Source organism: Gymnoscopelus microlampas (assembly GCF_963454915.1).
Source record: "Gymnoscopelus microlampas genome assembly, chromosome: 13".
In the NCBI taxonomy this organism is placed as follows: Eukaryota; Metazoa; Chordata; class Actinopteri; order Myctophiformes; family Myctophidae; genus Gymnoscopelus; species Gymnoscopelus microlampas.
In genome coordinates this window covers 40,319,900-40,345,877 of record NC_139950.1, presented here as the reverse complement: position 1 = coordinate 40,345,877, position 25,978 = coordinate 40,319,900, and the positions used below count along the sequence as shown (strand labels likewise).

Sequence of the window (25,978 nt, the reverse complement as noted above, 5' to 3'; positions counted from 1 at the left end):
TTTTATCCCACGATTTTGCAATCCCATTTTTTTCACCCAGTGCCAATTGTCTAAGTAATCCTGGGCGCTACACTCCCTCTGCCAGCCAGCCTAGGGAGAGCCCAGAGCCGAGCTCATGCCCCCTTCAATGCATGAGAGCTAACAAGCCTTCTTATCACCTGTCAGGGGGGAGTTTCCCCGGTTGGACGTAGCGTTTGGAAGGAACACGTTATTCCAACCAGTTCTCCTTTCCCCTCCACCAGGCGCCCTGGTGGAGGGGAAAGCAGTATAGAATTCTAAACCATACTTGGCTAAAAAAATAAAATAATAATTAACTCATTTATAATCAGAGAGTCATCCATCAACAAGCAAATAGAAGCCACAGAGATACAAGATCAAGGCAGTAGTACCCATAATGCATCCTCAGATACATTATTTAAGTCCTTAATGTTGCATTTACAGTAGATCAATACTGATGACAGCAGGCTTCTCACGGAATGGGGTTAGGTTAAGTTCAACCTAATGGGAGGACAGGAATTAAGTGACTACTGCATTAAAACCCACCATGTTTCCTTTTTAATGCCATGCAAAGGCCTAGGCCATGCTAAATCATGGATGAACTATGAATCACACTACTTTAAAGAGAGAAAAAAAAGGACCCTGAGCTTTGGGGACCAAGATAATGGAGAAAGATGTATCTCCACTGAACTATATTAGTGTATGAGATCAAAAAGAGATGATGTACGGGAGAGAGGCTTAAACACTTGTTCAACCTTTAGAGAGAAGTGTCCCGCGGTGAGGCTGCCAAAAATGATGACGAGCAGAAAAATGCCCATTTAGCACGCTAACGTGTGAGTGAACGTGATACCCTTCCTCTTTTCCTCTTCCTCTTTGCCTGAGCGCTTGTTTTATTGTTGTATTGTTTATTGGATCTTGTTTAGTCGATACAATTATTTGTTTTAAGCTCCTGCTCATTTGATTTAGCTATTTTGTCTTTACCTTAGCGCTAGGTATACTCTTGGTTGCTTGTTTTTGCAGAGAATGCACTTAAAACCTCTGGTGATTAGTAGTTTTCGTTCCCTACCTATGTTGAATGCACTTATTGTAAGTCGCTTTGGATAAAAGCGTCTGCTAAATGACTGTAATGTAATGTAATGTGATACGAGATTGTGTACCGCCAGACAGAGGTTAATATGGTGAGAGACACGCACGTTAGACACCCCGATATTTGGCTACCGAATTCCACCACCACCAAGGTCGATCTGACCTTATCTCCGTTCATGCATCGATATGAGCGTAACCAGGTCTGACAGCACAAGAGAGGGCAACGTCTCAGAGCAGCGGACCGGGCAACGTCTCAGAGCAGCGGACCCCACACAACACACACACACACACACACACACACACACACACACACACACACACACACACACACACACACACACACACACACACACACACACACACACACAAAACACCTGAACACCTCCATAAGTAACGTAGTCAGAGTGGTAGTCAGGCACTTACCCTGGACAGCTTGTTGGGCGAGTCCTTGCCTCCCTCTCTCTGCTTCAGGGAGTTGAGGATCTTGGTGGAGGGAATGTGCCACTTGGCCTCTGCGGACGGACGGAGGAGAAGAGAGTTGAGTGGGGTTGGATTCGCAGGGCACTGGGTGTGACGGGCAGTGGTGGAAAAAGTACTAACATTTTTTACTTAAAGTAAAAGTACCAATACTGCAATGTAGAAACACTACAAGGTCCCAATTCACAAGTTTTAAAATGTATAAAAATCCTCTGAAAATAGCAGATCTACAAGCTCACAATGTGTCACTTTCTACAAGCTAACAATGCGTCGCAAAGCGACACATTGTGAGCTTGTAGATCTGCTATTTTCAAATTGCCAAAGTTTAAATAGGGCTGAAGTGGTTTTGTAATAATCAAAATCTACAAAGTAACTTGTAACCAAAGTTTTCAAATAATTGTAGTGGAGTAAAAAGTACAATATTTTCCTCTGAGATGTAGTGTGGTAGAAGTAAAAGTATTGCAAATTGGAAATACTCCTGTAAAGTAAAAGTACCTAAAATTGTACTTAAGTACAGTGCTAAATGTACTTAGTTACTTTCCACCACTGCGGGTGAGTGCCACCTGGCTCGGACTGAAGATATAACTCTCAGGTCTTTTTATACTGTAACTTTACACAAAGCTGAACAATCCAGTCCAATGAACACTCCCGGAATTTCTGCGGGGTGCAGGGAAGAGGATGAAAGACTCACCTGCAGACCTGGTCCTCTCCAGAGTGTGCTCTCGCTCTCGGTGGCTGTCGCCCTCACAGCCGTGCAGGTCCCCCGAGTGTTCATGGAGGACAGGAGACGGACATCTGAAGGAAGAAGAGGTAGCTTATGCTCAGTTTGTACTCCATTGTACATACTGTACACGTTGCTCTCAGAAAATAGCAGATCTACAAGCTCTCAACGCGTTGCAATCTGGTAGATCGGCTATTTTCTCCTCACGATACCGGCATGCAATGAAGTATAAATCAGGCTTTAGTTTAGCGCTGTATTCTGTGAGCGGGACTACATGCATGACGCTTCATTGCATTCACAGCAGCAATTAGCACAAGATCACTTAAGGTCAAAATCACTTGGATTCATAATAGAATAGAATAGAACTAAAGTTGTCAGCTGATGAGAGACGTGTCTCTCATAAAACATGACACACAAGGCTCCCTAGCTTTCAACTGGAATGGGGAAGAGAATTAGACCCCCCCCCCCGCCCCCAATAAGAATCTTAATTAAATCTTAAGAGCAAAGGGGGTTATGACAGACGCACTCAGAGTCACAGAGAGTCTCATTTGAACGTTAATGCAGTCTCGATCGTTCAATCGCGTCCCTATAGCCCCGGGATCAATTACCTAATGAACATGTTGGCTTCTCTAGTCGTGACAACCCTGGCAGTGATCTGTAAAGAGCTCCATGCCACTTTCTGAGGCCTCTCTGACAGAAGGCCCGGGCCAGGCGAAGGCAGCAGTGTGGAGCTAAGCCTCTTGTTATGGTCTGTAAGCACTTACACTCGCCCACACCAGTCTCTGATGGATTCCGCCTCAAGTACAAGAACCCAATACAGTGTGTCAGCCCTTAAGCCCGTCAGCAGGCCCTGATGTCCCGTGCAAAAAAGGAAAATGGGAAACAGAGCCGAGTGTAGAACAAATCTATTTTTACAGTGTTGTTTCTACACTGACTCGTTCTCCGGGACACCTATAGCGTCCTTCTGTATATAAAGGGTCATTGGAACAAAATACCTGGAAAGGACGCGACCAGTGTTCTCCTCCCCGCTCTCAGTAGCCGGGGGGCGGGGGGGAGAGAGCCTGACATTCCAGGAGGACAGTTGTCCATTGTGGAAAATAATGCTCGGCGCTGGCATTGCCTGGGGGGGGCGATCATTTACGATTCTGTGCCTATTGGTACATAACTCGGACGGGGCTGAGTAGGCTCAAGCGAACTTCGCAACGTTCAGCGCAGCAAGTGCTCGCAGTGCTTCTCGTGGCTCAAGTTCGCTTGAGATTGCGCCCCTCCGTCGCGGTCCAAAACTATACTTTATCGGCGAAAAAACGTAGTCCGCGGTTATTGGAAAAAGTAGTGTCGATAGCAGAGTCAAACTCCGGAGGTGAGGGTTGGGAGTCTAGTGATTAACGAGGCAAGCCACTGAGGCTGGTGCTGAGATTGGGTATTCGGGCTGTATTAGTATGTGACAACGCCCCCAACTCTTCTAATGTAGAGCGAAAGAAGCCCCGCCGAGGCTACTGAGACCGGGGGAGAGAGCGCTGCATGAGGAAAGGACAGATCCACTGCAGCTCTGTGTATAGTTCTTTTAAGGTGTGCTTTTCCCCCAGATACATTGCCCTCTCCACTCCTGCAGAGTTAAGCCTCCACAGAGATTGAAGTTCACCGTAAATTGTTTTGTGGATTTCACCTCGACTAGTAGCCTACAACCGCAGAGCGATATAGAACTTTACAAAGACATCATAGCAATGGTATATCTCTGCTGTCGGGCAGGATCCAGCTAACACCAAAATGTTCATTTCTGAGGAAATTACAAAAAACAAACAAAAATTGGAGATAGGAGGATTTGTTCATTATTGGTCAAAAGGGGGTGGAGCCTGGAGTCAGCAAAACCAGCTAACTCTACCCCCCTTTGGTGGACTTAGCTGGTTTGAGGATCCAATGGAGTTAGCTGGTTTTGTCAGAAGCACCTTTTAATACTTTTTATTGCTTCAATATTTTTTTAATCAACACACAGACGTAAAGGGTGTTCAATAGCACTGATTTATGGACAAAAATTGCAAAAGCCGAAAAATTGAGTTAGCTGGTTTCTGACCGACAGCAACGTTATGTTTATTTGACGGTCACAACAAGCATGGCGTACCCATCATATGAAGGCTGCTGGGACCAGGTGCTGCTGCCAGAAGGTCCCGGGTCACTGGAGGAGGACTGGTTACTGGGCGAGCTACGGTAGTGCGGGTCTCCCTTGTTACACGAGGTGACCTGAGGGTTCTCCATATCATGCATGGTCCTGCAGAGACAATGATCCACACAGCGTAAGGACATGCTGTATGTTACTCACTGACACATACAGATATAAGGGCACATATATAGCTTCAGGACATGGACTGAATCAGTGAGACCATTTTTGCCAGTACTGTACTTAAGTACAATTTTGAGGTATTTTTGTACTTTACTCGAGTATTTACAATTCCCAATACTTTTACTTATACTCCACTACATTTCAGAGGCAAATATTATACTTTTACTCCACTGCAATTATTTGCAAACTTACTTTTCAGATATTAATTATGATATTATAAAACATACCTTAACCACTTTAGCCCTATTTTATACCTATAGGCTATTTGAAAATAGCCAATCTACAAGGTCACAACGCGTCGCACCGCGACGCGTTGTAAGCTTGTAGATCTGCTATTTTCAAACATCATAGTACTTTTACTTTTGGTACTTTAAGTATATTTTGATGCCAATACTTTTCTACTTTTACTCAAGTAACATTTTGAACACAGGCCTTTTACTTAGTAAAATATCGGAGTACTTTTTCCACCACTGGAAGACCTGAAACACATTGACATGTGGAAGTAACGTTACGTAAAAGACAGATAGTGGTACAAACGACATCTTTGGACATCTATCCTAGAGGCTGCGGTTCGGTTACGTAACAAGCGGAAACAAAAGGCTTTTGTGTTTCTTTTGTACGTCTATTGACATTTTGAAATGGCTGTTTAGCCCCAAGCAGCGTCTCTCTCTGTACAGTGAGCTTTGCAGACGAATGGCAGAAACGTGTGAGCAGTGTCAGCGAGACATGAAGTTACGTATCTGATTGTACGGTGACAAAAGGCACACAGCGAAAGGTTATCTTTGGGGAGTACGAGGACTCGCAGAGGAGAAACAACATACTGTAGTTATTATAACTCCAGTTTGTCAAATGAAAAACAAGCAAGGTTTTCTCTGTGTGTAAAACAGATGGCGAGCCCATTGTGTTTACATGGTTAATGTGAAGTGAACAGAAGTGGTTTTTGAATGTGAAAGGATGCTGCGGGCGGCATCTTTGAAACCTAACACTGAGTGTACTGTTGTACGGCAAGATAATGACGAATGAAAAACAACCCTCTATGTTGCAGATGTGATGAATTATTTTCTGTAGCATGCGCTGCTTTTTTAAAATTTATATATATCATTTTTATCCCACGATTTTGTAACCCCTTTTTTCACCCAGTGCCAATTGTAATCCTGGGCGCTACTCTCCCTCTGCCCACCTACGGAGCTGAGCTCATGCCTCCTTCAATGCATGAGGAGCTAGCAAGCCACTTCTTATAGGGGGGGGGGAGTTTCCCCGGTTGGACGTAGCACGAGGAAGGAACACGTTATTCCAACCAGTTCCTTTCCCCTCCATAGCATGCACTCCTAATGTGTATCATATCATAATGCTGGAGAGAAGAGTTTTGTCTACTTTGCATACTCCCACCTGCCCAGGAAACCCCCCTGAGAGCGTAGCTACTGTTTGCTTGAGATTGAAAACAAACATGGGATTCAAGATAGTGCAGTATGTCTCTTATAGTATAGTCGATTGCCTAGCAGCCACAGAAAAGTCTGGTACACACACATCGTTATGTGACCATAGTTGTGTCTATTGGAAGGGTAGATGAACGCAATATATTCTGAAAATGTTAGATTTCAAGTGCGCATTATTTCCATAATATATAGTCAAGTTTTGGCCAAATCTTTTATATGATGAAACAAATATGTTAAATCTATTGTAAGTACAGTACACATTCTCCAGTCCAGACCACCATATGAGACACCCACCAAACTGCCAGTAACTCAATCGCAGCTCACATCATCGAACACTTTGGCCCCGAGCGCTACAGTTCTGCCCCAGTTGAGGTGTTAGTCTCCTCAGAGGGGTCCAGACACTTAATATAAAACAGCAGCAGCTGCCTCTCACTCTCTCTCACTCTCTCTTTCTCTTTCGGCACATAAGGAAAAAGTTGGAACACAGGGTTATTGAACGTAATTTTTCTTCCGAGTGCTGCAATAACATTGGTGGTCAGAGGGAATGCCTGTCAGTCTCAGATGGACACATATTGGGTGTCATGTTTTACAGTGCCAGGCCTGGATTCAGCTACGAGGGAAGGAGACACCACTTTAGCGAATTCACACAGTCCTTATGCAGTGCACAGATGTTCTGTTTGCATGATGTATGCACGTTATGCAGAAGATGACAACAACATAGGCAGCTGCAGCAGGGCTACAAATTACGACTAACAGCTCAAAGAAACACTACAAAGTGATGTCAGTTATTATATTTGTTTACTTGTTGTTTAGATTGTACTGTTATTGTACTGTACTGTATTGTATCGTACTATTATGTTATCATGTCCTACCGATGACCTTGTAGATAAAATGACCAAGTTACAGGTGAGGCGACCAAGTTACAGAATTGGTCATGTGGTTGCCCTAATAATGGATTAGCCAATCGCAGAGCAGTCTCCCCTCTGGGCTATGATTGCCTAGCAGCATATACGGTGATTCTATATAGACGAATCCATAGAGCGCCACGGTGTCGGACTCCTGCTGCGGTGTGCATTCTGACACTGCAGTTATGATTGCGCCAGGGGAGCGCTTTGTGGATTCGTCTATAAAGTCCATGATCACCGAGTACACACATGATTACACACATTGTTACCGCCGGTAATGGTTCTGATTTAGTCATGTAAACAGATTGTGAATATATAAAACCCAGAGCGAGACAGACTACCTGAGCTGAAATAGGGGAAACATTGCAACGCAGATGGTGGTTTGCGATTCCTTCATTAGTAATAGCACAATTATCTTGGTTGCAAATAGCCTGTGTGATATCATTTCATATGGCTTAAACCCAAAATATTCCCACATAGTTGAATGAGTTAATGGGCTAATGAGCTAATGAGCTAATCTGACCAGACTTTAAGGTGGACTGACCTTAAAATGGACATGTTACTCATTTAGCAACAAAAAATGTGGCCAATAAAAAAACATGAAATGGTCAAAGTTGTCGTACTGACATTTAAGGTGTGTTGAGTGATTCTCACCATCAACTCATGGTAACATGCAAGAAAGCCAAATTATTCCATTATTCAATTATTTTCTCCAGTATATCTACATGTAATATTAACAAAGAATTCTGAAAAGGCAGGAAACCATCCTTTTATTATTTGAAACAGCTAAAAAGGGTAGGAGAGAAAACAGCTCTCCATGTGCCAAGGTGACATGACAGAGAGTGCACAGTGAAAGCATCCCAAATAACAATCACTCTGACAAAACACTCAATACAGACTGAGTGGGAGTCAACAGATAATTACAAAAATTACAATTAATTAAAAACTTTCACTCTTTCAAATCAAACATCCCAAGATTGAGTATTGCTCTTTCTAATTACATTTATACAATTTTTATTAAAAGAAACAATGGTTAAAAACCATGTTACTGTATTCAATACTTTGGTACACAACCACATACATCACTGTAAAATATTGCAGATGAACATTTCATATCCAGGAATTCACATTATAGACACTCCACTCCCAATCCCTTTAACAAATTGCCCACAATTCCGCACAAAGCCCAGCCTTAAAGCCTTAAAGCCTTAACCCAGTTATACACTTAAATAGACACTAGGGTTGATGTCTACCTGTTATCCTACTTGTTTACTTTGCAGTCTTTTTTAGCAGCTTGCTTTAGCAAAGCTGCTCTATAAACGGGCAGCGATAAAGGGGCAAAGAAAGGGCACTTCCATTCGTATTTATACCCCTACCCAGGCAAGGGGGCGTGGCTGTGGAAAGGGGGCGTGCCTGTTAGAAAGGCTCTAACCGTTGCTCTGACTGTGTGGCAGTTTGATTGACAGCCTGTATTTGCAAGATGCCACTCCCTCTCAGCTCTCAGGCAGAGGACACAGAGTAGGAGAATACTTTAAATCATAACAAATTATAGAGTGCAGCCCTCAGAAGCAAAGATTTGAGTTAAGAATGTTCGCTTTAAAATAATATAAATACATTAATTTGCACACATTTTCTTGATTTAAAAAAAATAGCAGATCTACAAGCTCATAGCGCGGCACTCGCTGCCGCCTATGAGCTTGTATATCTGCTATTTTTGAATGGCCAAAGTGTAAAATAATGCTTTTTAGCTCAAATAAAAAAAAACAGATCTTTATGGGCTAATAAAGGAAATAGCTAGTCTACTGTCTGCAGCAGCGGCAGTCCTGCTCAAGTCCAGATAAATCAAATTCCTAATAGAGTGCACATTAAACAGTACTTTTTGCCCTAAATCCCCCAAAATGAGATTACTGAGATTAGTTTAGCTTGCAAGCTGCTTTAAATTATGACTGTGTCATTGTTTTCTTGTTACTTGACTGCTTACTGCTGTTGTTGGGTAACAATGGTTCACGGTGTTTACACCGATTTGCACTTTGTAAATCACTCTGGCTTAGAGTGACTGCTAAATGCCTAAATTAGAAATCGTATACTGACAATTATTTGTATGTATATAAATTAAGTATATTTTAATAATGCAAACGTAATTCTGTAATGATTCATATGTAAATATATTTTCCTTATAATGCCTCTGTAATCCTTTCGGTCTTATCTGGCAATCCCTTTTACTGCTTTCATCCCCCTCTCTCTCTCTATCCTCTCTCTCTCTCTCTCTCTCTCTCTCCCCCCATTCCGTCCTGTACTCCCACGTCCTCTGGGGGGCTACATATCGTGAAGAGCTTTCTCTTTGTTTCTGGAGTAATTGGCTGAGATGAGCTCACCAGTGGCAGAGTCCCTGTCACCACCTACTCAATATGGTGCAGAGAGAGAGAGAGAGAGAGAGAGAGAGAGAGAGAGAGAGAGAGAGAGAGAGAGAGAGAGAGAGAGAGAGAGAGAGAGAGAGAGAGAGAGAGAGAGAGAGAGAGAGAGAGAGAGAGAGAGAGAGAGAGAGAGAGAGAGAGAGAGAGAGAGAGAGAGAGAGAGAGAGAGAGAGAGAGAGAGAGAGAGAGAGAGAGAGAGAGAGAGAGAGAGATGGACTGCCACAAGTGCCAGTGTCTCTGATTATTAAGGGGAAGGCAGTCATTGTACTGTACAGTCAGAGGGGGGTCGGATTGACACACGGGTTACGTTATCATGGCACTGGCTGCTGCTGGTCAGGGGGTTTCATTAGAATGTGCAAATTGGCACTTTACATGACTCAATGGAGATGTCCAAAAGAGACTAGATCTCTCCAGTCTAAAACGGGAACAAAGGACTAAAAGGCTCGGCTTATCATCTAGAGGTGGATGAAAGAGAGATACGAGGCGTTCTGTTGATTTCAAATGCTCCTCAGACACAAAGGACCCTGAAAAGAGATGTTGCACCTTTTATCTAAAAAAGAAAAAAAGGGGGCGTCAGTTCAAAGATTTTGCACATCCTTAATGCATGGATGGACGTTTGATCATGATCTTTGCGCTTTAGTTAACTGAAAACCTTGAAAGGATATTTTAAAAAGGAAAAATGTCAGCTAGTTCCAGTTAAACTCATATATCAGGGACCACAGGCGCTTTCGGCTCCTGACGCTAAATAATAATACAAATTATTCTCTAACCAGATTAAAGGGATAGTTCACCAAAAAATATGCTTTTTTTCCTATTGATTAGTCACTCCATGGAGACTTGAATACATGGATATTTTTTTGTTTTTGTTGCATTCCTAAGCCAATAATTTGATGACCAGCGGACCGGAGGCAGCTGTTCCGGTAGGAGATACAAAAGAGACTCTTTGTATCTCCTACCTATCAAATGATTGGCTTAGGAATGCCACAAAAAAAAAATATATATCCATGAATTCAAGTCTCCATGGGGTGTATAATCGATAGAAAAAAAGTATTTTTGGGGGTGAACTATCCCTTTAAGTCAAAGCCGGGAGGACAACGCATTGAGTGGGTAGTGATAAAAAAAAGAGAAGTCAGAGAGAGTGGGTGGTGGGTGGGTGGGGCGGGCCGGCAGCGTATAGCATACAGTACCTGGTCCCATCCGGAAGCTTCCTGTCGAAGGAGGTGCTCCGTGGGATGGCCGCCTGGTGCTGCTGCAGGATCTGCTGGCACTGCAGCCGGTCGGGGCCGAGCTGCGTGGGCGAGCCCCTGGACAAGGGCTGGCCGGCTTGGGCGGGCACTCGGTGCCAGGTGGTGTTCCTCCTGAAGGGTGTCTTGTACTCGCAGGGAGTCCCTTCGCTGTCCACCTTGTACTCCACCATGGGTATGCGGTAGAGCTCCGAGCAGCCCCTGCATGGGGACGGAGGAGAAAGGCACGAGATCAGTGTGTGAAAAAATAAATCACACCCTGTGTGAAGGTAGCGGCGCCTTTGATACATTTTGTCATCGATATGTGTTTATAATGTGTTTATAGCCATGTGTCACGTGAAGCTTGACCAATCACTTTGTTGACGGGTCTGACCAATCAGAGCGTTGACGGGTCTGACCAATCAGAGCGTTGACGGTGAACACGGACAAAGTCAGGTATAGAGCAGGATCCGCTCTATACCTAAAGGTATAGAGCGGCTAGCGCCGCTAAAAACACTGGCTGACTGCAGTGCAAAGGCCACCCAATATGGGCCTCAAAGATTGGTGATTAATATAGAAGATTACGCAATAATGTATGCCACTTAATAGAGCAATATTATAGGGATAAAGTGGTAGGCACTAGAATTATTATTGTATTATAAATGGGTTATTTATATGTAATCTTAAGGCATGTAACACACACACACACACACACACACACACATATGTACACATAGAGTAGGATGGAAAAGAAAACGCTGTCAAAACGATCTCATCAGAGTCTGTTGGTGTGTGTGTGTGTGTGTGTGTGTGTGTGTGCATACCGCGTAATTCTGCTGACCCTGAAGCATTAGGTTACGTTAAAGGTCGGAGCTCATTCTAAACTTAGAACAGACATTTTCTGTGTTACCATGACAACACCAGAACACCTTAAATGCCCATATGTATCCCAAGATGTAATAATGTGCATGTCGAAGGAATGCATGCACCACACACACACACATGCACACACATGCACACTCACGCGCACACGCACACACACACACACACACACACACACACACACACACACACACACACACACACACACACACACACACACACACACACACACACACACACACACACACACACACACACACACAGCTTAAGAAGCTCATTACAGATTATAAAGTTGAAAACACTTTCTCTGTCTGAATGGAGATCAAAATCTCAGCTTGCCACTTAACCCATTCAACGCGGGCACGCATCTGTGTGTCACTTTAAGATTTCTTTGGCTATTCAAAAAATTGCAGATATACAAGCTCATAGCGTTATCAGCTTGTAGATCTGCTATTTTTGAAAATAAATCATGAAACTGTGTGCAAATCTTTGAATATAATATATACATTTTAAACTCAAATCTTTGCTTCTGGGGAGGTCCCTGGAACTAAATATTTCGAGATGGGGGGGTCCGCGGACAAATACATATAATTTTGGGGATCCTTGAACCACTGATATATATAACGTTGTTGGATTTAGAAGACATTCGTAGAATCCCCCAGAAGCAAAGATTTGAGTTAAAAATGTTCGCTTTAAAAACATACATATTGAAAGATTTGTAGATCTGCTATTTTTCAATAGCCAAAGAAATCTAAAATTACACAGACACGTTCCCGGATTGAATGGGTTAACCCCGATATATGCTGCCTACCAGCACTGAATGCTCTTCATCTCCATCCCATCACCACCCATCATGAACAACACCGACTGTCTCTCTGGCTCAGAGTCAGACTGGATCTGTGTGATGCCATTTCATGCAACATTAATCTTTGGGGTCGGGGTGCAAGCACCAGTGTGTATGTTTGAGATGAGGAAGGTCACAGTGTGTGTGAGCGTGAGGGCGAGCGCGCGCGTGTGTGTTTGTGTGTGGGCGAGCGTGTGTGTGTGTGTGGTGGGGGGAGGGGCTTCAGTGTTAACCCATTAAGACCGGGAACGCATCTGTGTCATTTTTAGATTTGAGCTAAAAAGCACTATTTTACACTTTGGCTATTTTAGATTTTTTTAGAAAATGTGTGCAAATCTTTGAATATATATTATTATTATATTATTAAGTGAACATTTTTAACTAAAATCTTTGCTTCTGGGGGTCCCTGGAACAAAATATTTTGAGATGGGGGTCGACGGCCCAATACACATCATTTTGGGGGTCCTTGACATGAAAAAGTTTGAGCACCACTGATATAGAAACATGTTTTTTTTTCAGAATACAGTTGGGATTTAGAAGACATTTGTAGAATCGGCCTCAGGTCTTATAGGGTTAAACAGCCTGGGTGTTCCGCCCGCCGCCTCTCCAAAAGCATCTCATGCGTGACCCCCAATGATTACATTGCCCACCCCTCCCGCACGCCCCCCCTAAGTCCATTTTCCAGGATCCACTGGGAAGTGGAATGCTCTTGTATACTTTGCTGTGGTCATACATGTACACAGCGGGGCGGGCCGGGGCTGATTGCAGGAGGCCACGGTGGGGGGGGGGGGGGGCGGGCGGTAATCCCACTCAAGAGAGACCCTTTCATCAAACTGGGCCACGGGTGGCTGGCCTGTTTACTGCCGGCCTTCCTATAGGACCAGCAGCAGCGGGCGTTATGAGATCTAACTACCATCATCCTTCATCCCCTCCTCCTCCTCCTCCTCCTCCTCCTCATCCCATCTTCCCTCCCTCACATCTGGTCAATGTCAAGACCGAGGCGGCTTCATCCATGATGGAAGACGACTGTCCTCCATGGCGTGCCCCAAATGCTCCATATGCTCGCAGCGTTAACATAAATACTGCATGTAAGGGTACGGCTATGGTGGCTTGATGTGTAAAGGATGGTGAGAGTAATGAGCGGCATTATAAAAGGCACCAGAATTACTGTTTTTATAAAATTGAACTTCACCTTGTTAAGTAAAGCATGTCGGTTAAAACCCCCCCTCCAGCCAATTACACTTCCTGCTTTTCCCCTCTAATTTACCCCCCCACCCCCAAAAAAACACGTATGGTTGTGGTTTCAGGTCATACCTCATGCTGTTGTGGCAAACAGGTGGATTCGGCCGATACTCATAAAGGTTGGCGTAAAGTGCAAGTGAAAATCAAGCACAGCGAGCATAGTTTGGAGTTGGAACATTAACTCTCCTCTACATGCAGCTATAAAATAACATCAAATCCAAAATGGTAGAGCCAAGATTTGACAACCAACTAGCCAGTCATGGCGCGGCTGTCCCAGTGATGGGACGGTGATAGATAGTCATACATGATACATCACTTTAAGCCTTGAAATTTGTCAGAAATAATAGCCTATCGTGCCACAGCATATCACTACATGTTGGGACTTCTGAAACACGTTGCGTTAGAGATGATAATATAGAGAAGATGGGCAATTAACCTTTGTCCCCGTCTTCTTTGTTTAGCAACAAGAGTTTGTTGATCTCTTTTCCTTTTTCTTTCCAAATCACTCACAGGACATGTTGAAAGATAAATGTGTTAACAACAGTTTTAAATACTTCAAAGTGTCTGTTAATGACCTTTTTAATGGGGCAGCTAACCCCAGTCATTACGTAGATTAACTGCGGGTCCCTCAAGCCATGTTGCCACACGTCATTACCCTTCGAAGAGGTTAAACATGGCAAACAGCTTGTCAACAGGAAAGGTCTCAGCTGTTGTCCCTATAGCTGTGCTTTTAATACCGAGACCTCACCAAAAACCGACAAGGTGGATTCCTCTAAAACAATCTCAATATTTTCACTGTTGCGCTGCGCGAGCTTCAGTGGGAAATACTAGTGAAAAACCCGGCATGCGTTTTTTTGTGGAACGTGCTCCAGGGATTCAGTCTTGCGAGCGCATAAATCTTGCAAGTCTAGGAGGAAATGGGTCTGCAGTTAAACCTGAGCTGGAGGCAGGCAGTAGTTGTATAGTCTCTGAAGCAACCGGACCCACCCAACACGGGCTGGATCAGAGTTCCAATACCGGCCAAAGAACTGTTGGAAGATTTACACTCTGTTGCCTCTAAAAACTTCTTGCCAAGAAATACAGCTACACCGTTACATCTAAACTCGGGGGCTTGTATCAGAGAACCTAACAGGGTTATTCAATCTTTTGATGGATAGCAACATTCCCTTGAAACTATCGGTGTTGAAGCAAGAGCGTGTTGTTTCGTCTGATGCATTAGCTGAGATATAGCGTGACTAAGTACATTTACTTTAGTACAATTTTCAGGTATTTGAACTTTACTTGAGTATTTCCAATTTCCAATACTTTTACCTCTACTCCACTACATCTCAGAGGCAAATATTGTACTTTTACTCCACTTCAATTATTTGAAAACTTTAGTCGCTAGTTACTTTCCAGATATAAATTATTACATTATGAAACATACATTAACCACTTTAGCCCTATTTTATACCTACGGGAGGCTATTTGAAAATAGCAGATCTACAAGCTCACAACGCGTCGCATCGCGACGCGTTGTGAGCTTGTAGATCGGCTATTTTCAAACATGTTAGTACTTTTACTTTTGGTATTTTAAGTACATTTCGATACCAATACTTTTGTACTTTTACTCAAATACATTTTTAATTCCAGACTTTTACTTGTAACAGAGTACTTCTACATTGCAGTGTTGATACTTTTACTTAAGTAAAACATTTGAGTGCTTTTTCCACCACTGATTACTGTAGCTGAGATGGCGTGATATACGACTACTGCAGCATTAACAAGCAGCATTTCTCGCCTTCTAAAAAACTGAAGAGTTTTGATATTAGCATCCGTTTGATCTGCTGTGGGCTATAGCTGCTCCTTCCGCCCGCACGTCGTGGCTCATAATGAATTACAATAGCGTGGCTTGACAAGGTCTAACCTCAGCCAGAGAGCTGTCACTCTAATGACAAGGCCGGCGGTGAAGGGACGTGCTAATCCATTCCCACACTCGGACAACAGTGTCACAGCGAAAAGCCAAGAGGTCACAACTTGCAACCAGGCCCTCTAAAGATCTTTGTCAAGGAGTTTCCCTTTAATGAGGTGCCCCTGAAAAAGGGTATAGATTGTCAATATGGAAATGCCACCGGAGTCCTTTTCTAATGGTTGTTTTGCCAACTGAAATTCCATTAGGCTCTTTGCAATCGTTTTCCCAACCGATTTAAAGTGGGGACCGACTCTTGAAAAGAGAGTGATGGGATTAAGAGAGAGAGAGAGAGCTTGCCATGTCGGGGTCTGTGAGTTGGCTGTTGGAATCGCTGTCTTTCATGACTTATTGGCATGGGAAGTGAGACCCACGGCTTCAACTTCAACCATTTAAGTCCTAATCGAAAAGGTAAACAAAATATAGCACGTCATCTACAAACAAAATATATTTTTTGAATGCCAAAAATAGCAAATGCCCAAAATAAGACAATAATGATACACTTTATTTGTATAGATTAGCACCTTTCATGACATGAAATGCAGCTCAAAATGCTTTACAGAGCAAGAATAAAGCACAGGTGCTTTACAGAAAAAGTACAAATAATTTAACAATAAAGCAAAAAAAAATAACAAAAAAAGAAAAGCAAAAGCATAAAACAACAACAAATAATAGCAAAAAAGGCAGTGAATCAGGCAAAACAGTGAATGGACATGAATAACAACACAGAGATTTAAAAATCAACTAAAAGCAAGAGTGAAGAAATAGGTCTTGAGCTGTGCTTTAAAGCTATCCACAGAGGCAGCCTGTCAGGTTCAAAGTGGTTAAGCTCTGTGGAAAATCCGCAATGAGAAGGCTGACACTTCAGATAAAAGGTCACAACTGCCCACCTGAATCTGCCACAGCCAAACGCTCTTGTGAATGTGCTTTATATTGTATTTACCTCATCTGACATTGGATTACAAACATGGCAATAATAATAGTCAGGGATAAACCAACCTAAACCCTTTGCCTGTTTTTTACTTCATCAAATTAAATTCACCAGAACTTAACACACTGAAATAACGCATTGGTAATATATCTAATTTCATTTTTGAAAAAAAAGAGAAAAGAAATAGAATACTACTGTTGCAATTTACATGAATATAAAGCAGTATCACCATTTTATAAAAATCTATCTTCTTTGGTTTCTAATGGGGTTTGATAACCTTTCACAAATTATGAACTCAAGTTTTTTTTTCACCCACCTCTTTTATTTACCATTACATCACTGATTATATATCACACACATTACAGGTGAAACACGCAGCTGCTGTTTTATTTAGTGTATTCCAATTTCAAAGACCCCCCCCCCCAATGTTTTTCCTCTCATTGGTTTGACACAAGGCTAACATGTTGAACTTGTTTAAAGCTTTCCAGAGTGATGATGGAAACGGCTCCGGTATTGCACCGAGCGAGGACCACATCCTGCCTCCAGTGTAAACACATACAGTTCTAGGTAGCACTAATATTAGAGCCATATCTCATTTAGTTTGAGGCAGAGAGCATAGCTGCGCCTTTCAAGGCATAAACAGCTTAACCCACTAAGACCGGGAACGCATCTGTGTCATTTTTTTGATTTCTTTGGGCTATTCCAAAATAGCAGATCTACAAGCTCATAGCGCGGCACCGAGTGCCGTGCTATGAGCTTGTAGATCTGCTATTTTTTGAAAAATCGCGAAAATGTGTGCAAATCTTTTGATATATATTGTTTTAAAGCAAACATTTGTAACTCAAATCTTTGCTTCTGGGGGATTCAACAAATGTCTTCTAAATCCTAACAGCTTTTTCAATGTGTTGCTATAATATCAGTGATTCTTAAACTTTTTCATGTCAAGGACCTCCCAATTTTTTTGAGTTACAAAGTTTCACGATCTTTAAAAAAAAAAGAGCTTATAGATCTGCTATTTTTTAATAGCCAAACTATAAAATCATGGTTTAAGTGGTTACACAGATGCGTTCCCGGTCTTAATAGATTATGAACTCTAAGGCATAAACAAAGGGATGCATATAAAAGTAGGAAAGGGAAAGAGAGATGGCAGGGGGTCTAAATCTTTCCCTTTCTATGAATGTCATGGTAAATTCAGCAGTCAAATAGCATTACATTACAGACAAACACCCCATATCCGCCATGAAGGAGGGATTAAATAAACTAGCTGACATTTTTCTAATTTTAAAACAACAGAGCCTAAGCATAGTCAAACATGCCCCTCCTATCCAAATGTACTTATGAAAACATTTCTGCTTGTCATGGTAGCAGTTTAGAGGCGGTGTATTGTCTGGAGGTCATGAGACTCTTGTCCATTGTTGTTAGTCTGGTGGGCCCTCATCTCTCCAGCTATGGGGGGACTGTCAGGGGCCACTGGGCTCCTTCTGAATTCCATTCCCTTGAGATAATAGTGGGAGAAACTGGAGCACTCATTGTTGACTGCAACACTTTAAGCAACTCAAAGAGCCAGCAGCCGAAAAGAGTTGAGGGCCCTCAAGATTCTTCGCCCGACCTCTCACCTCTCGATGCGTTCGGGAGAGATGGGAGAAAATTCACAGGGCTTTACAAAAGGGACCCTCTCTGCTTCTCATGCTGCGAAGCTGAACTCTAGTGTTTGAGTAAAGCCTGATGTATACTGGGTCGCACAACATGTTGCACACCAAAAATAGCAATCTATTGCGACCCGTTGGATAGATTGGCTATTTTCAGTGCACGACACTGGCGCGCAACTAGTCATGAATCACCCTTAAGAAGCAGATTATTGTCCCTGCGGAGCTCAACAGCAGATTGCAGAATGGCCCGATGAGGCGAGCACAGTAACTTCTAGTACTTCTAATCTGCCCTATACATCTGTTCACAAGCGTCGCACGGTATATGGGTCAATAGGACCGTTGAGGGAGGACTTAATGCATGTTGTTGTTTTTGTCTGCATTTGTAAGTAGTGCCGTCTATAGTTCTAAAAGTATTCTTTCATTGGCTATGCTGAAAAGTGCCTTTCTCAGCTTCAACTGTGTCAGTCAAACATAGCCAGATGTTCTGCACGGACGGGCACAAATGAGCCAAACCAAAAAAAAACAACGTCACCGAATCCTCCCATTTCATAATCACAGTTCCAACGAGCTGGGCAAAAGTTGGCATGTTGATCGTCGACACCGGTTGAGTTTTGGAGGATGATTGTTTTGACTGCTTTCTGCCTCCATGAACTCCGATTATGATTGTATCATTGTGTACTGTATCATCACACAGATCGCGGTTAAGAGGATTAGTGCTGCTTGCTGCCAGAGAGGCTGTTGTGTTGGACTCGCAGACTATGGCATGTTAGCCCACCATCTGGGGGAGCAAGTATGTCAGGCCTCCCAATGCCAGACCACAATGCAAAGCTGAGATACAGTTACTGTACTAGGATTGATGCTGCGCTTTGTAGTCTGACACTGTGAGACACGCACACACGCACACACACACACACACACACACACACACACACACGCACACACACACGCACACACACACACACACACACACACATGCACACACGCATGCACACGCACACACACACACACACACACACACATCTGCCAAAAGATTTGTACAACAGATTTTGAGGCTTTAGTTCAGCACTCTTTCAATGCAGAGGTTCAAGAGCTTAGCAAAATAGAATTTATAGGCTTTGGATGGGAGTTATGTTTTCGTTATGGGGGGATTTGAATGAAACTTTGTGGAAAGTTTGGTCACAGGGCAAAGGACGAAGTGATTAACTTTTCACATCGATTGCCTATAGATGGTTGTGGCTTCTTCACAAAAACGCAATTTCTGAACAGATTGTGTGCCTTGTATGCCTATCAGCAAACATCAGAGGAGGTAAACCCTACATTACTGGCCCAATCACACTGCCACATCACTGGCATCATTCTAACTGTATTAACTATTTGAAGATGTTCAACAACAGAAACTTGAGATTAAACCCAAACACATGCAGTAAACCCACTCTGCTACATGTATGTGTGTGTACAGTATGTACAAACTGGCACATCATATATTGGTCTGCACAAATCTGTCATTCTTAACAAACAGCAAAACAAAGATGTCAGACACCGGAGTGTGAAAGCATAATGGATATGCTTTCATTGGATCGTGGAGCGCTAACAGACAAAACAAGCAGGTGTGCGTTGGAAGCGAACGTTTCACGCCGACTTTCATCTCCGCCCATCACAAAGGATCATTTGAAATACGCTTTCTCCCTTTCAATTAGGGGAGTGATGCCGTTCCTGCTTGTGCACGAGCATCTCTAAGAAGCCATAGACTCCACCATCGTATAATTGCTGGATAGAAGATGAGGACGGAAAAGAAACCCACAGAAAAGAGCAATCTGAGCTGTGTGTGAGCTGTCTGACTGTAACAGGAAGAGTTCAGCCATTAATCAAGAAGCTCTTCTCATTATCATCAGCGAGAAACGCTGACTGTCTCTGTCTGCTCGTGCCTCGGGAGTGCTCTTTCACAAGACATGCGCACGCGCGCGCAGGCACAGACGCGCACACACACACACACACACACACACGCACACGCACGCGCAAACACGCAGTGTTCTCCTCTCCAGAGAAATCACTGCGTAGCCTTCGCAGCGAGGAACATCAACCTCAATGTGACAAAAAATAGAACCCTGAGTCTAAGCCTTTTTGTATGCAAATCATCAACAATATTGAAAGCGAATGAGAGGCCAATTTAGCCCAGCTGCAGCAACAAAATGAGAGAAAGAACCCACAGTCGTCTTCTATTATGCTCACAACTATCTTTCCGGAGTGTTCATTTCTCCTTTAAATAACACAGCCAGTGGAGAATAGAACAGATAACAGGCTTATGGGATTATTATAGAGGGCCTTTTCTGTGTCCATAGAGTCACCACAACAAGGAGTTCATATAACTTTGCAGGGGAAATGGAGAGGTGATGAGATACCTGCGAGGGGCGCCGTCTTCGTGCGGCTGGATGATGACCACCTTGACGGTGGTGGAGGTGCGCAGCAGGTCGATCATCTGCTCGTGGGTGAGCGTGGCGACGGCCACCTTGCAGATCTCCACCAGCCGGCTGCCCTGCCTCAGGCCCGCCTTCCAGGCGAAGCCGAAGGGCTCCACGTCCGCCACGATGCCCTCGAAGTTGACGTGGAATCCCAGCTGGCCCAGGCCGTTCCGACGCAGCGTCATCTCCATGGTCTCACAGCCTCTGGTCGCGATCTGGGGGGAATCAGAGCCAGGATTGATAATGAATTCAATTGCAGCGCGCCATAAAACTGTGAAGGATTTATACTTGGTGGCATTGACGAACACACAACTCGCGGGATATCAACTTAACTTTGTTAACTGTGGCGTCGCCCTTTTGGGTATGTCTTTATATGCAAAATGGTTAAAAGATAGCAGATCTACAAGCTTACAACATGTCATGATGTGAGATGTTGTGAGCTTGTAGATCAGCAATTTTTTTCAAATCACCAATGTAAAAAAAAAATAGGGCCTAAGTGGTTAATTGCACATTTGAGAAGGACTTCAGTGATATTATGAATATAGGAAATAGATATCACTCTACACAGAAAGACAGCAACTATGAAATGCTCCTCCAGATGCCGCAGTCCTGATTAGGGGTGAAGGAAAGGGACACACTTAAAAGAAAAGATCCCTCAGCACAGGATGGAGTATAGTATGTAAATTCTGTAATGTACACACACACACACACACACACAGGCATGCACACACGAACACATGCGAACGCACACATGCACACAACCACACAAAGGATATACAATGCGGCCGACTGGAGCATAAAGTAAACCGTGTCCTTAGGCAGGGTAGTGTGACCGTGTTTGTTTTGCTAATCCAAAGAACCTTTCAAATGGAAGTAAATAAGTGGATGCATCACAGAGCTAACAGATTAAGCCTAAGAACAGCAGAGTGGGCTGCCAAATAACACACATATGCTGTGCACATGAACACACACACACAAGCACGCGCGCGCGCACACACACACACACACACACACACACACACACACACACACACACACACACACACACACACACACACCACACACACACACACACACACACACACACACACACACACACACACACACACACGTTTGTATTACTATACTTGTGAGGGCATCAACATTTTAGGAAGCCGATTTTATGATTTATTTATGATTTATTTTGGGCATTTTTAACCGCAAGTCAAAGGCCGAAAAATAGCAGATCTACAAGCTCACAACGTGTCGCAGCGCGACACGTTGTGAGCTTGTAGATCGGCTATTTTACGGTGTGTGCCTTTTTCGACAACCCGACCCCTAAACCTAACCTCTAAATGTCTAATCCTAAACCTAACCTCAACCGGAATCTTGTTCTAATTGTAAACGTATCTCTAAAAAAAAACATTTTTCTTGCGAGGACCAGGAAAATGGTCCTCACAACGTCTGTTCCTCAAATTCTACTATACTTTTGACGTTTGGTCCTCACAAGTATAGTAATACAAACACACACACGCACACGTACACACGTACACACGCACACGCACACACACACACACACACACACACGCACGCACGCACGCACGCACGCACGCACGCACGCACGCACGCACGCGCGCGCGCGCGCGCGCGCACACACACTTCTGAGGAAACTTCCCCTACATGGGGTTCCCATATCACACATTGCATGCATAGCGTGCAGCATGGGGTTTGCCAGGCACACTTGGAACGCTTATATGGACTCAAAGCCAAGCCTATCAAACCAGGCTGGAGGAGTTCTAAAGAAGAATACTGTAAAATGTGCATATATTTGCTATACTGCACCACACATGCTGCATCAGTTGCAGTGGTGGAAAGTAACTAAGTACATTTACTTAAGTACTGTATTTGAGTGCAATTTTGAGGTGTTTGTACTTTACTTGAATATTTCCAATTTCCAATACTTTTACTTCTACTCCACTACATCTCAGAGGCAAATATTGTACTTTTACTCCACTACAATTATTTGAAAACTTGTATTTACTAGTTACTTTGTAGATTTTGATTATTATTACAAAACATACATTAACCACTTCAGCCCTATATGCATTTCAGCCATTTGAAAATAGCAGATCTTTAAGCTCACAATGCGTCACAATTGTGAGCTTGTAGATCTGCTATTTTCAAAATACTTTTATGCATTTGAAAACTGGGTAATGGGACATTCTGCATAATGATTACTTCTACTGTGGGTACTTTAAGTACATTTTGATGCCAATACTTTTGTACTTTTACTCAAGTACATTTTGAATTCTGGACTTTTACTTGTAACAGAGTATTTCTATATTGTAGTATTGATACTAAAACATTGTAGTACTTTTTCCACCACTGCTATAGACATACAGTATGTGCCAGATTTTACCTGGTACTTTTTTTGTGTCACAGGCAGTATTGGAAAACCACACTCTCTCCATCTGATGTAGTTTAATCACCCATCAGATTAGTCTCGGGTCAATCCTGGCTGACCGCCTCCATTTGTCTTGGAGTGGCAGCTGGCTTCACGGACACATTAACTAAGACTATAACCTGTCAACACTCCACCAGATTCTCGCACTGGCAGAAATCCTACCCCACATGAGAGAGACTGGTTCCCAGTCAGCCATGATGAAGCAAATACCTGCATTAGCCCCTGCATCTCCACGTGGTTTCAATCCACATCGGTGATTAACTAATTGAAGGGCTTATTACAGGAACTCTTTGAAGGTAAATGGGCTGACCGTGGTATGTGTCGTGATGGAAGCAGTTGAGCAGAGATTGCGAATGACGTTAAGACCGGTACGATTTTTTACAGTCAGCCCTATGCCATGCGGAATGTACAGGCTTATACAACACTGACAGTTTGTGTTGATGCTACAGCACTGAGAGGAACTGACGGACATCTACAGTAGCCAGTGATGGAAAAAGTACTCAAATGTTTTACTTAAGTAAAGGTATCAATACTGCAATGTAGAAGTACTCTGTTACAAGTTTAAGTACGGAATTCAACCTTTACTTGAGTAAAAGTACAAAAGTATTGTATGTGTATGTGTAATGTACTAAGTACCAAAAGTAGAAGTGCTAAAATGTTTGAAAATAGCAGATCTACAAGCAATTTTCAAATAGTCTAGGTATAAAATAGGGCTAAATTGGTTAATGTATGTTTTATAACGTGATCATTTATATCTGCAAAGTAACTAGCAACTAAAGTTTTCAAATAATTGTAGTGGAGTAAAAAGTACAATATTTGCCTCTGAGATAGTAGTGGGGTAGAAGTAAAAGTACTGAAAATTGGAAATACTCTAGTAAAGTAAAACTACCTCAAAATTGTACTTAAGTACAGTAAATGTACTTAGTTACTTTACACCACTGACAGTAGCCAAGATGTGAAGGAACATAACCTAATTCAATGAATGAACCACATTTTTGGAACAAGTTATTATTTTAGAACCCAAGAATGAATCTGTTGTTCCTTCGACAAATCTAAAATACATAAGCCTAGAGGAGTTCTTGGGGTAGAAGACCTACAGTACCAGCTAAACAAAGTGGTGAAGTGTGAAACCAAGGCAGGCAGTATCTAACTACTGTAGGTATTAGGCAGACATTTGATGGTTTTTGGTCCACGCCGCAACAAATTAATCAAACTACCCATGTCAGAAATTCATTAAGCCTAAATAATAGCTTTCAAAATGCCATCATTGGCTATTTTATTCAATCCATTCAGATGAATGTGCCTAGGTTGTCATTAGGCCCGAATGCATAATAGCTAAATCAGACAGCACACTCATTATCTCATATGGGGGAGTGGTGGTCTATAAAGTTATTATTATGATGGTGCTAGCGTGATGTCTGGCACCATGTTCTATAAGAGCTTGTGTTGCTGCTGTGACAAGCGTGTCAAGACGATAAGAGTTTTAAAGTGGACAGACATACAAAAACTGCTGTCAAAATACAATCTGAGCTTTCAGCGGGCCTCCATAACATCCTATTACAAGGAGGACCTGTAGTACGTCCATGATGACAGCATTATTTCAGAAACAACAAGCCAAGCCTCTTTTTTTAGTCATTCCTCATACAGTAACTTCAAGGAGCATTACAGTAAATCTAGGGTGACTCACTCATTTCCTCAGCACTGTGTATGTTTTCCGATTCCCCTCAGAATAGTGCTAGAATGTAGTGAATCTAGGACAGTAGCAAGCCTTTCACATCAGGGCTGTATTAAATGATAAACAAAGGAAATATTCCCACAATGCTGTCATGTGAGGTAAGAAGAACAGAGCCAGAAGAATTGTTGTTGTGTTAAGATTTTGACACCCAAGTCCTCCTTTGCTAAACACCAAACTAGAAGATGTAGCAAGTTGGCCAACTTTGTCTTTCCCACTTAGTTGTAAGACTACAAAGTTCGCTTTAGCACGCGCCCATCAGACAAATGGTCAAGTGATGTGAATTGTGAAGTTCTGATCAGGACACATTATCATGGCGGATAGAGCCCAAGTTAGAAATGACCTGAACTATGCTTTGACAACTGTCTAGTCTCAAAAACAATTGAGCACACAACCACCCAGCTCAACCTGGAGAGAGGAACATTATCAAAAAACTCTTTGGTCCACTCCCACCCAGGGCCTCTCTCTCTCTCTCTCTCTCTCTCTCTCTCTCTCTCTCTGCATGTTATGTTAGAGTGGGCAATCTGTTCATTCTGTGCTGCCTGGGTCACATTACATCACAGGCCCAGCCGCCTGTAAATCCTCCCCAATGAAACACAACACCAGTCCACCCCTGGGACACATTCAGGCAAACACAGACACCTTGGGGACACAGCCAGTATGGTCTGCTCGCACTGGGCAATAAGCCTATTACCGCTACTTCTGACTACATGGGCTTTAAGTAACACGAGTTAGCTTCTTATTTATTAATACTTTTATAGCTTTTGAGCACGTCTGAATTTACTTCACAAATCCGGCAGATAAGCGGACAGCAAACTTGAAGGGAGATTACCATAGCTAATGAGGGAGTGATGTCTTGTGGCTAATCATAGATGGTAATATATCCTGCACTGTCCTTCCACAAGAGAGGCTCAGCGGAGACTGAATGACAAGTGCATCCTTTAAAATATGGTAAATATGTGAGTTGCATCTTCTGTTGTTTTGAGGTGAGTATATCCAGTATGAAGTATATTCAAAGGAATTTCCAATCACTCCTCCAGTGGCCTCATTAAAGCTTTTTTTTTCATTTCAAAGCCCTTTTGAAAACTTATCACCTTTAGGAGTGATGTGTAATTATCTTTTAGCCATCACAATCCCATAAAGAAAAGGCGTGGGTGTAGGATAGGGGCACGGTGTTAATTTATCCATTCCATAGCTCAGAGTTAACACTGGTCTGGGGATTTTACTGTGTATTGTAAAAGAGGCACATTA

General features: G+C 42.9%; 1 protein-coding gene across 1 annotated transcript in view; it reads right to left on the bottom strand.

Moving 5' to 3' along the window:
* Positions 1 to 25,978, bottom strand: part of LOC311059253 (signal-induced proliferation-associated 1-like protein 2) — a 120,443-nt gene that overhangs the window by 27,750 nt on the left and 66,715 nt on the right. Inside the window, 5 exon segments of the mRNA XM_084076994.1 lie at positions 1,507 to 1,595; positions 2,252 to 2,355; positions 4,401 to 4,547; positions 10,562 to 10,819; positions 20,493 to 20,767. Of these exon segments, the coding sequence (XP_083933120.1) occupies positions 1,507 to 1,595; positions 2,252 to 2,355; positions 4,401 to 4,547; positions 10,562 to 10,819; positions 20,493 to 20,767 (873 nt within the window).